Genomic DNA, 12,890 nt, shown 5'->3' with positions numbered 1-12,890 from the left:
GGTTGGTCATGTTTTCAATGCGAGTTATGCGCAACCAGGAGAGATAGATGGCCCGCATTTTCTCAAAAAATATGAAATAGTCTAGTGTGGAAGCATCCCCAAGCGTAGTGAAATGCCCTCAGCAGTTTCTCGTTCTCCTACAGGCGCATTATAGTGTGATCACCTATTGCACAGCAGCTACGCGGAGTAGTTCCGTCATTCTGAACGTGAAAAAACAAAAACAAGTAGATCAAAGAATGAAACAGCTGGAAAGAAAAAATTGGAAAAGAACAGACAGTTCGCAGTCTGTAATGACAAGATAATGATACCTACAGCAACATCTGTTGGTCGTCGCCATAAGGTTGTTCAATAATGATTCTCCAAAGATGGTAGATACTGGATGTGACACGTCTTACAGTTGTCAATGTAAGTCGTATTACCTTACGTTAAAATTAGCGAAATCATCTGTATTTCTAATCACTTTTTAGTGAAGACAACGTCGCTGGATGCGTAATTGGAGTTGGGCGAGTTATCGATAGTTCTTTGAGATAAAGCAAAAAAAGAACTAGCGCTGCTTTTGCTAGTGGTGCAAGGCTGGAGGAACAGCAGAGCTGGCGGCCCTTCTCCCTTCATCGGAGACCCGACTGTTGCACCTCGCATACATTTCCGAACTTGCCGCGTAAAGTTCTCCATGACTACTGCCAAGCCTGGATCGTTTAGTCCGCAGGCTTTCACATCTCTCCCAAGGTGGACCCGCACCATCCGCCTTCGCGAAGTCAGCGTCTGTAGCCCAAACTCGGCACTCTACTCGCCACTTCAGGTGCGAACGTACGTGAACCGGCGAAGAGAACAGCACGCGAGGTATCACGCCACGAACGTTCGGCAGACTGTTTCAAAAGGTCGTGCAGCCGATATCAGCCACTCCTCACAAGGAGCCCACTCGCGTGCGCTGTTATTTTTGATGTTTTTTGCGAGCTCCCCACGTAGCGTAAGCCTACCGGCACGCTCACGCTCACGTGAACTCGGTATTTTTTTGGTTTTTTGTATTTTTGCGAACGCCGCTGGACCAAGCTTCAACCTTAAACAGTTCTGCGGTTAAAAATCGGCATTATGTCCATGGCCCCTTCAAAGCACAAGAGGAAAACTGCTGGTGAGGACTCACCTGAATAGCGTGAAACTGCCAGATGGCTGGCGCGACACGGCGCAGGGCCTCCTTGCAGGCACGCTCACGCAGCCTGAAGGCTTCGTGGTCCCCGACGCCAAATATGCGCGAAAGCCGCGAAGTGGCCAGGGGCACCAGCTTCTCAAACAATAGGTAGCGCACCAGCTGCAGCGCATGAAGCGTCCCCTCGGGCACGGCCAGGAATTCGCTCAATGCCTTTACCTGCAGAACACAGCGAAAAATGCTGTGCTTTGTGCGTCTACCGCATAATTATGACGTGCGGGCATGTGCATACTCCGCGAACGGGACGATTTGTTTTACTTTAGACTAAGATATCATTTGTCTAGCTCGCACGCGTGCCCCTCACTCGCCTAGCCCTTCCGTACACAGAATGTAGGTGCGAACACGAATGTTCGCACACAAACCAGGTGTTGGCAGAAGCCTTCCATATTCCGTCACAGACCATTGTCACGGGGCTCTTTGCCATTGTCGGCCTCGCGCCACAAACCCTCAGTCGTCGTCATTTCGTCACACGAAGATGGTTGCGCCACCGAAGCTTTGCTATTTGTGCTACAGAAAGCTATTAACGTGTCAGCGGCACACGTGTAGCGTTTCATGATGCGAGCGTTCCTGGCGCCGGTGAGGTCCTGTGGATCATGTGACAAAGCCAACATATATGTCTGTTCTGATTACTTAGTAGTGACACTGTTTTTGTATATATCCATCATTCTCTACTCCTTGCTTTACTGTCCCCAGTCATACATACGAACCAACCCCAACTAGCGCACCTTTCCCATAGTAGCACCGGTACCACAAAACACACCAGGGGTGTCATTGCTTGACGTACCTGGTTGGGGCTGCTGCTGACGAGCGAACCGGACTCTTCCAACTCACTAGGCTCAGGCAACAAGCTGTTGATGAACTCCACAAACCGTGACGGAGTCACGAATGTCAGCAGGGTGTCCACTTGCTTGTTCTGCGCCCGGGAAAGCAAAGAGGAAAGCACTCAGGTTTATTGTATTTAGTGCATCTACAATCCTTGAACACTTGTCGCGTGCACATAACTTTTTTTTTTGCTCGTCTATGTAAGTTCATCTCTTCTACAATGCAATGGTTAAACAAACAAACAAGCGAATTAGTAAATAAATAAATAAATAAATGCGGCCAGCGTATCTCAGCAGTTTGAAGGAACAAAAAACCTAGTCGTTTAATCTTTTCATAGAAACTTACCCTGGTATTTTTATCAGGGACATAACACTTCCCGTTTTTCAAAAATAGCTATTTTGATGCCTATCTTTGTCACAGCTTATCCTTGCCGACGGGATTGCAGCGAACAGAAAATACTACTCTGTGGGTGTGGGCCCGAAAATCTTCCCTATCCGTCATGGCAGACATGGACCAAATAGCCCAGACTGGTCTGAAATGGTCGTTGAGTACAAATGGTTCACTCGTGGACATAAACGGCAGGATCAACCTTTCACTCGCCGCGCGTAAGCAGGGTTTCAGTTAGCACATGTTCATTCCAGACACTGTAGTGCACTCAGACCGAAGGAAATCATCTGAAAAGGCCCGTACTTGCGACTCCGGTGCCCTCGCTTTCTTGGAGACGTGCACACGATCGGGCCCTTGTTAAAGACAGAAGCGTGATCATCGTGGCCGAAGACGCGTGTGCTATGCTAAAGAACTTGGTCAGATTTCGGAGCTATAGCTTTCTTTCCAACAAAGTGCGGTTTCACGCGTGCCAGCATGCAGTTTCCAAGAGTGGCAGCCGTCAGAACTACGTCACTGCGGGCACACATTCCACCCCCTCCGCCTGCCGGAGGACAGCGCGCAGCGTGCGAAGCACATACTCGCTTTTTGGGACATTTGGTGCAGCTGAAGATCACCCGGCTGCACTGTGTAGTTAGGATGAAATTCTTTCAACAGTACCTTTCATCCTCAACAGAGGGGTATCTTCCTAAAAATTGCGATGTTTTTTTGTGTAATTGTTCTTCAAAAGTTGCTGTCCATTAACCTGCGCCTAGTAGCTTTCCCTTCTGTAGAGCCAGGTGCAATCAGGGTTTAGATCCTGTACTCAACGGCCAAAGTGTTCTTGAACATTTCAACAGGAACGCAATGCAGTTGTCCCAAAAGGGGGACAAGGTTCAGATTTCCGAGCAAGAGCCAGGTTGAAGGCACCATTGGAGGTACCCAAACTACTGTATGTGTTTTACTACACCACGTCGCGAGCACTAGTCACCAAGTGAGAGGTCAAATCCTTTTTAAAGAAAAACTCGAATCCCCTTTAAATATGGCTAAGAGGCGACACTTTCTGCCATACAACCAGCGTAAAGTCGAAGTCCAAATCCAAACTGCTTCTACCGTTTTGGAATGGCGCATTGAATGGCGCATTGAATTTGAGAAACCCAGGTTCGATTCCACCCACAAAAAGTATTTTTATTGAGGCTCTTGATGTGCCTTCGCTTATCGTCATCATCGTCGTCGTCGTCGTGGTCGTCGTTGTTTTGTGAAATGATTATGATGATGCTGATGATGATTGCTATTTGTTTCCCCTTTGTAGCGGGGTGATGACATTTCATCTTACTAAAAAGGACTACTATACCTATGTTTTATACTCTTGGTTTAATACTAGCGCTGCTTAGGGCAGGCAAAAAAAAACTTATCAGGCACAAAATACTTTTTTTTCTGCTACCGGTGGTAACTGTCCTAGGTAATATTCACCTCTCTGCTTTTGGTCCACCACCATTCTAATCTTCTTTTCGTCGCCTCGAAAGCCTTTATATTAACTTCCTCTGCGCAACCCTTATATCCTAGGACTTATGGAAGCCGAATATTCCCCATGGAAGCCGAATATTCCCCTCATGTAGATTTGGGTGGATACCCTCGCATTCTAACACTATGTGCCGCATAGTTTCTGTTTCTTTTCCGCAGACCATGCATACCCCATCATTTTGTGAATACTTCCCCACAAAGCTCTTAGTTCGCAAGCAACCTGCTCTAGCCTCAAAAAGCAAAGCACTGCCCTAAGACACCGTAGAAATTTTCCTTTCTGGTGTTCAATTTCACAGCCATGTACATCTCTAACAATGGTTTAGCTTCCTTTTTTTCTCCATTTATTCGTTTCAATCTGCCTTGCCGCTTTTTTGGTTACCTTGGCTGTTTTGAATTCTCCACTGTTCTTTCCATATTCCATCGTTAGCCTTCTGGTCTTCCTCAACCACTGCGTGCCGAAGCGTTTCAAGTATACTTATCTAAAAACCTAAGCTGCCAACCTTCGTTGATTCAATGCTTTCAACCACATCTCAAAACATATTTTACTCTGTGCCTCTCGAACTTCAGACGACACCCAGCCTATATCTCCCTGTACTGCTTCGTTAGTCGTTTATACATGCGCGCCTAAGTCCCAACGACCCACCGCTCTCTGGTTCACTTCAAGGCCTCATAGAACGTCTGATTTTAGGCAGAGTACCACATACGCAAATGTGATACCCGAAACCATTACTACTTTCTACATTCCTCTCACAACTACATATTTGTTATACCCCCACAGAGCTCTATGCTTCATTACAGCTGCGTTTCGCTTTCCCTTACCCTTAACTTGCTCTTTGTGAGTTCTTAGGTAGTTATCCCCTTCGTTTATTCACACTCCCAAATATTTATATTCCTTCACTCTGGGTAATTCGCCATGCTGCATGGACACTGCGTCAGTGGTAGTGTCATTGAAAACCATATCCCGAGGTCAGGGGCTTCCTGGCCGCTAATATTTATTAGCCGTTGCATATCGCTCTGGTTATCACCTAAAAGAACAATGTCGTCTGCGTATAACATTCCCGGAATACCCTGTTGTACCACTTCCCCTTGCAGCATATGGGTTAGGCTGAACCCTGCTTCACTTTCTTATAGTTTCTTTTCTAACCCTGCCATGTAAAGCATAAATAGTATTGGGCTCAAAGGGCATCCCTGTTTCAGCCCCCGATGGGTGTTCACCTTCTGGGCGCATTTCTGTCCTTCCCGTGTAAGGTGCACTCTATTGTATTTACAGATTGCTATAAGGAACTGTATTAACTCGTCATGTAATCCCCGGAGTTCCAGCATTCTCCACAGCAGTTCTCTGTTTACGGTGTCATATGCCCCTTTGATATCCAAGAACGTAATCCATAATGGTCTATTCTGCGCTTTCGCAATTTCAATGCATTGCGTTATCACGAAAAAATTATCATTCAATCGCCTGTCTTGTCTAAATTCATTACGCAGTTCCCCAAGTATTTCATTTTCTTCCATCCATGCTTGAATTTCTGATTTTATCGCCTGCATCACAAATCTATAAACCACTGACGTTACTGTGAGTGGTCTGTATAAATCAATCCTGGCTTTGTTTCCTCCGCCTTTATGTATTAAATTCATCCCACTTTCTATCCAGTCCTCTGGCATTTGTTTGGTTTGTATCACCTTATCTATTGCCCTCATAAACGCTCCTTTCTTTTAGGTCCAAGCAGGTTTACCAGTTGCATTGGTATTCCGTCCGGGCCCACTGCTGTCTGGGGTCAAACCTTTTGCTCTGCTTTTTTTCCAATCAAGGCTGCTCAAACTTATTTTTCTTTCCGCAGTCTGCTGTGGCGCTGATGTTATAGGTGCAGGCTTCCCTACCACTATTGCCCTAAACTTCTCACTAATCACTCGATGAATATGCGCCAACGCGTGCTCTCCTTCTAAATGTTTTCCCCTTCAGCAACGAAGAATTTTTGATGGATATCGTTTTTTGAGCTTAGTAATTTTGCATGGTTCCGAAACTTCTTGTGTGTGCTTTTGTCCTTCTTCCGTATTTCTTCCATCCATTGTTCGCGTTTCTGCTTGATCTTTGCTTGCACCATTTTCTGCACTTCTAGTATTTTCCCCCGGTAGATATCCCATTTTTCCTTCACTACCTCCGGTTCCATGCCAGTTCTTTTTGCTTCTCTGCGTTCTCTCGACGCCTTTCTTCGCTGGTCAATAGCCTCTTTTGTCTCCTTATTCCAGCAGCTTTTCGGCTTTCTCTTCCCTTTCCATCGGTTTCGTTGCTTTGCTTCATTCTTTTATCCTTTATGGGCGCAATCATCTTGTCGTAATCCCAATTTTTGTCTGGGTATTTATTGATTTCATCTTCCATTCTATCAGCGATGATCTTTAACTGCCCATTGTTCATATTAGTTCCTCGATTGTACCTATTTCTAAATTTGTCCGGGTTGCGACTCCAAAGTGCAAGGTAAGCCGCATGTGGTCGCTTCCTATGCTGTCTGTTCCAGTTTCATCTATTATCATTTCCCGCAACTTTTCGTATACTGTTTCGGATACTAGACTATAGTCTATGCTGGACTGTCTGTTACCGCTTTCCCACGTTATTTGTCCGTCACACTTTTACACTTGCTTTCCGTGTTTACTATTACAAGCCGGTTTTCCTTACATAGATCTATCACTAGAGAACCGTTGTGGTCTGTGTATCCTTCCAAACCTTCTATGTGGCCATTCATATCTCTAACTACTAAGATTGTTTCACCCGAATCTTTGAACTCGTTTATATCTCTTCTCAAACAGTTTACATTTTCCTCATTTTCCTCCCTACCACTACTTCCGGTCCACAGATACACCACTCCTAACCATGTATTTTTCACCTTTATGGTGCCTCTAACCCATAGATGCTCTTCACAGCCTTTATGCACTCTCTGACAGTCGGTGCCTTGTTTAATGAGCATGCCAACACTTTTCATTTCTGTGGTCCTGTTGCAACCTTCCCAGATATAGTTGTCTATGACAGCTGGGGCTTCTAGGTCTCGGAGGTGAGTCTCAGCTAAAGCGTACACGTTTATTTCTTCCCGATCAAGTTGGTTTTGAATTTCTACCCACTTATCAGGCTTTCTGCCTCCCTGCATATTCATGTAGCTGATTAAATATTTATTGCATTTGTTTTGTTTTTTTCATGTCCGCTTACGGGGTCTATTTTTGTCTATTAAAAAATTGTTCGCTCTATTGTTTCCACTTAAAGCGCTTCTGTCAACGTTCTCAGTTATGTCTGTAGGTTCTTCGGTTTGCTCTGGGCCTGGCTGCCTCCGAGCGTTGAGTGTGCATGTGTCCCTCGCTTCCCCTTTGTCTCCTAGTTTGCCTTCCTTAGCTGCGCGCCCCCCCTCCCCCCCCCCCCAAAAAAAAAAATACTACCGCTCTCCCACCTAAGCGGCACCCTACATTGTTTCCTAGCCTGGGACTGAAGTGAATTCCGTCCCATTGAAAAGCTTGCCTATCCCCAAGTTCCCTGCCGCGATTCACGATCTCGCTGTAAGCAGCGAGATCGTGCGGTGTGCGCGCCCTGCCCGTGCGGTGTGCACGCCCTGCTTTGTCACCTCCGGCACGGTGCAGACTGCAATGAGCACATTTGGGGGCGTCGCCCGCAGGTCATTTACCCCATTCTCTATCTGCTGGACAAGTTTTCCCTCCTCTCCCTTGAGAACATCGTCAAGCCCCATGGCAATCACCACACGGTTTATAGCTTCGCTGGACAAGGCCAGCTGCCCCTTCGCTCGAGTCATCACCGTCTGCATCGTTTGACCTGGGAAGCACCCCACCTTCGCACGCTTATTCCCCTTTACCCTTTCCACTATGACAGCGCTGCTCCTCTTCATGTTAGAATCTCCCTCAATGATTACCACGCTATCTGCCACATGCTGCTTTTTACTGGTACCCGGCTTATCGACTGGTTTTGCTGGCCTATCTTGCAGCACGTGGGAGCAGCTGTTGCCTTTCGTTGCTTCCACCTTGTGTGTCACCTCGGTGCATGCCTCCCTTCCGCTGCATGGGCCGAGGTGTTTGTCATTTGTTGGCGAAAAGACGCTCCTTTCTAGCTTCCTCTCAGCAGCTTCTAACTTTCCCTCAACGGCCCTCCGTTCGTCGCGTTCGTTACTTAGCGCTGCCTCCAGTTCTGCAACCCCCTTAGCTAACCCCGAGATAATCCCATTGGGTAAAGTTGGCTTTCTTGCAGGGCGCTTTGGCGCGAGATCGAACTCCATCAGTGATACATAGAAAGTTTCGCCTTAAAAAAGCTCCTTAGCGGCCACGCCAATGGGGTATGCGGCGATGAAAGGCCGGCGGGAAGGAAGCGGATGATCCTAAAGAGCTACAATTTTCGTTGTCACACGACAACTACATAAGACATTGGTTTCGACGGGTGGTGGACCATGCCCTGCTAGATAGGTGAAATTAAAGTGACAGAATGTGCGTACGACGCGACTATGAAAGGGCTTGCGAAGCTTCCGCTGTGTGCTTCCTGTGCTACTGCTTACGGATCTCGAATTTTCGTTCAGGTGACGACACTGAAACAGATTTTTTTTTTTCCTCTTCCTTCTCTGTCGAGTCATCAGCCGTCCTGCCTGCCGCAAGGTGTGTAGGAAAATTTTTTTTTCACCTAGTTGTCCATTTACCGGTACCACAGTAAACACGTTTAGAAAAACAAACATGGAAGACGACCGCGTTGTTGTGTTAACGCTCTTTTCTTCCGTAAATATAGGGCAAGGCAGATACCGCACCCGCATGAGAGCGCGACCTCCAGCGGTGGGCTGTCGTTCCTGAAAAGCCCCGTGAGTATTAAAATCTTTCTCTGCCCCCTTCGACTGCGGCAAGTCTTGAACTGTAAGCTGAATCCAAGGCGCATGATATTTAATAAATGACTGAATTCGTTTTATTAAAACGTTTGGTGTGTCTCCGGCTCCAGTACCCGTGCACGCATGTTACGAAGCGCCCCCTCCCGTCTATTTACATTTCTGAGAGAAAAGCTGGGTCGGCCCAATGTGCAACGGAAAGGACAATGATAGGAGTAACGACCATGGGTAGGAAACGAGCGTGTTATATCCGAGAACGAATACGGGCTGAAACATCATAGCCCAAATTAAGAGGAACAAATTTAACCGGGCTGAGTATGCAATACGAAGTACTGAGGACCGATGGATCACCAAGGTAACAACAATGGCTAGCGACCGACCGGACTACAGGCAGACAAAGACGACCCCCTCTAAGGAGGGGTGAAATAAGACTATCAGTAACAAAGAGCCGACTAGGGCATCATACGCAGGACGGTAACGGCTAGAGGAGTTGAGGAGAGGCCTTTACCCTGCATGACACACTATGGCAATCCTATATGGTTCAGCTTCACCGCTACCACTCAGTTGACCAATCTGCGCACCCAACAATAAAATGTCAGGAAAGGATGAATTCGAGCATACGATTTCCCTCGAAAGTTCACTCTCCGCTGTGGCACTACGCAATGCAAGAATGGCGTTGTGCATTATTTGGTAGTGCCCCAGCGCAGATCACATTTTTCACTCAAATTGTATGACCATTGCTGTCATTCGCCGAATTTGCTTTGTTGGCTGCTTGTGTTGACCGATAAAGCGCGTATACCGGTGAAGGCGAACAACGGCCTTGCCTTACATTGTGGATACAAACATGGTGATGATGATAATGATGATGACGGCGACGACGACGACGAAAGGGTACAGGCGTAGTCTACGTGATACCGCTCCTTACGAATGGCTTTCAACTAAGAAGCCACGAATACGTAGGGGTCGCAGCCCCAATTAAGCTTTCTCGCAGTAGAAACTTCGAAACTTCACCGGAGACCCGTACGGCCGGCCTCACCTGCAAGAAGGTCACCCCACCGGGCCAGGGGTCGGCCTTGCGGACGTGGTCCCGCAGTTCGTCCATGGCCAGGAGGACGTCGGCCGCGAGGCCCTGGAAGCGCAAGATGGTCCCGTTGTGGGCCACGGCGCGCAGCACGTTCTCGACGCTGGCCGCGGAGCGCTCGGCTGGCGCCGGGTCCATGGGCTCGAAGTCCAGCTGCAGCACCAGGGCGCGCTCGGAACCCTCTCCCGGTTCAGGAAGCGCCCAGGGGCGACAGCGGGCGTCCAGAAGAACCGGAAGGCCATAGCCCAGCGATAGCCTGAGAGTGGGGTGCATGGAAGAACGTTACTGTTTCTTCTGGAAGTACATGCACAAAATAGAAGCATTGCCCAAGAACAATAGCCTAAATACTAAGCAATACAAATTGTACGTGCATGCGAGAACCACGCGACACTGCGGCTAAATGAGCGTCGCGTCTCCGTGAGGTGGGCGTACATTTCGCCCAGTATCTCGAATGTGTGTCAAACTGTGGCACGGAAGCTACCAAAGTCTCTAGAGCTGGTCCGTGAGGCTAACTCGAGGGAAAAGATTTCATAATACTACCAGCGCGGAGTCGAGGAACTTAGAAGTGGGCAGCGTACAGTGGGGGCAAGTCAGCAATATGGTTTGAAAACTCGCTGTAAAGCACCGGAATAATAGTGATCATATTATTAGTAGCAGCACTAGTAATAATAAATCAAAGGGTATTAGTGTGCCACAACAACCACCGGGTATATAAACCGGTACATACAAAGCAAGTACACACTTCGTTCTTGGGTGGAACAGAGTGAACGAAACAAAGACAGATTGTAGGATACATAAAGACAGCCTCTGTGTATTCTTCAGCGTTTTATTCGCGCTGCGGCACCTCCTGAAAGTTCCGAGCTCGGGGGGAGGGTAGAATGAACGCTGCCGCTAACTATACCCGTAAAAATCAATCCAAGGCTTGACGATATCTCGTCTGGTCGGGTAAGAGATTCCTAGCTGAAAACGTGTCGCCGCCGACCAAAGGCAAGAAAGACGTTTCGGCTTCCGTACGAAAGCCTTGTTGACTGAGGTGAACAAGACTTCCGTATAAAAGCCGAAACGTCTTTCTTACCTTTTAAATAAACCTTTGCTCGGTGACCGCAAGTTTTTAGCTATATAACTCTCCCCGCAATCGAATAGAACATTCTGATTATGTTTCAGCCGCAAGCTACGCACTGAGCTTACGCGGCTTTGACGTCTACTCCCACCACGAAAAACACCTATCGTCAATAAAAATTCATTACTTCATCTTCATTCAACCTAATTTGAAGGAATCTCTTTATTATACAACGGGTTCCAAATAATCTGCAGAAAATGCAGAAAATAATTTGCAGAAAAGTCATTTCGCCAAATTATAAGAAATCGCTAATGTCAAATTCCAAATATTTTTCAAGTAATTGCAATTAAGTGCGACTAATTCCGAGTAACTCTGCAAGTAATTCGTCGAAGTCAAACAAATCTTTGCTTTTAAAGACACTCATCGGAGCTGAATTCTGCATCCAATTTTTTAGCATGTAGAAAATATCGTCTCCCATAGCTTTGCTTCCGACCATGCCCATGCAGGGCTACAACGGTAGCGAAAAACCAAAATAAGCAAGCTAGCGGACACGAAGCTGGCAAACTACTATCGCCAAGATTCTTTGAAGAAAACACAACTTTGTTTAATTAGAAAAAGTTTGTTCCAGGACCTCACTCAGCTCCATTCTGGCCACGAGAGGCGAAGAAACGCAAGGATTATAAAAAACTCAAATTTCGCGCTACAGTGACGTGTTATGGGAAGAAGCGATGTCATATTGACCAGCACTGAAAACACAATTTTCAATGTGCTAAGAGCGCGTTGGCATTCTAGTGATGTGATCCAACGAACCTAGAGGCCCCTCCAGTCATGTGTATTAACGATGGGTAAGTTCGGCTGCCTTCAATCGCACAAAGAAGATTCTTCGACGTCACACAATATTTGTAGAAAAGTGGATAGGGAGTCGCCACTGCTTCACGTGTTTTCTTTAATATCTTCATTATTCGTTCGAAGTTTGCGATAAAATTGGTATCATTGCTATTACAACAAAGCTAGTCTTTCTGATTAACTAAACTTTTATTTTGTCTTCAGGGCCCCTTCAATGAGCCAAAACCACACCTCTGCTTTGAGGCGTGCCATAGTGAAGCGCTCCAGAATTAATTTGGACCACTTGGAGATCTTTACTGTGCGCCGATATATAGACACACTAGCATCTTTGCTTTTCTCCTCCACGTGAAAAGCAGCCACCGCGGCGGAAGTGATCAAACCCGCATCCTTAGGCTCAGTGCTACGCCCAAAGCCTTGGCCACCGAGCCACCCCGGCGGGTAACTGTGGCCATCGAATTGCCCACCTGAGTAGAGCCTCCAGGAGCTGGATGCTGGACAGGTTCTTGTCCTTGTCCTTGAAGTGGATGCCCAGGTCCTGAACAAGGCCCCGCACGCCTTCCAGGCCGGCGTCGCTGTCGCCGTGGTACTCGGCCATGCATTGCTGGAAAGCGGCCACCACTCGCCCGCCGACGCTCTCCATGTCCACGTTACTGTCGTCGTTGAGCACCTGGCTTTCCACGTGCCTCAGCCGCGCTTCCAGCAGGGCCATGAAGTTGAACTGGCGCGGGTAGAGGCGCTCGAAGCCGCTGCACACGTAGCTGGACCCCGCCGGGGAGGTGCCGGGCGGAAAAACAGGAGCATGGGTTTGTTAACGCTTATTTCGAAAAGGCTGATAGGAGTAGTCGTAGGCGTACGCACACGGGTGACGGGGGGACCTCCACACCCCTTCCTAGTCATCTAATGGGACGCCGTGTTGCCTGACACCTTTACTTTGACCATGGAGAAAACAAAGGTTAGGACTGGCCTTGGTGGCCACCGCCGCATTGACGGAAGTGTGGAGGAAGTTCCGCAATTTTTCGCACGCTCATCGGAAATCACTGACAACCGCATCATAGCAACGGTGCCGAGGGCCCGTCCACCGAGGCATGTGCGGCCCAGCCGGTAGCCAATAATCGGCAGGCGGAGACGAAGCAAGCGAAC

At 47.7% G+C, this 12,890-nt stretch overlaps 1 protein-coding gene across 1 annotated transcript in view; it reads right to left on the bottom strand.

Annotated features, from left to right (window-relative positions):
- LOC144148104 (endothelin-converting enzyme 2-like) overlaps window positions 1–12,890 on the bottom strand; it is a 39,156-nt gene that overhangs the window by 11,122 nt on the left and 15,144 nt on the right. The window contains exons 3-6 of the mRNA XM_077679693.1: window positions 12,215–12,508; window positions 9,800–10,100; window positions 1,989–2,117; window positions 1,142–1,363 (exon numbers count right to left, since the gene is read on the bottom strand). Of these exons, the coding sequence (XP_077535819.1) occupies window positions 1,142–1,363; window positions 1,989–2,117; window positions 9,800–10,100; window positions 12,215–12,508 (946 nt within the window). The remainder of the gene's footprint in view (window positions 1–1,141; window positions 1,364–1,988; window positions 2,118–9,799; window positions 10,101–12,214; window positions 12,509–12,890) is intronic.

This window comes from Haemaphysalis longicornis, unplaced genomic scaffold (genome assembly GCF_048455015.1).
Source record: "Haemaphysalis longicornis isolate Haplotype H1 unplaced genomic scaffold, Haemaphysalis longicornis Haplotype H1 scaffold_77, whole genome shotgun sequence".
Taxonomy (NCBI): domain Eukaryota; kingdom Metazoa; phylum Arthropoda; class Arachnida; order Ixodida; family Ixodidae; genus Haemaphysalis; species Haemaphysalis longicornis.
The sequence above is the reverse complement of the archived record's forward strand: the minus strand, read 5'-3'. Positions and strand labels throughout refer to the sequence as shown.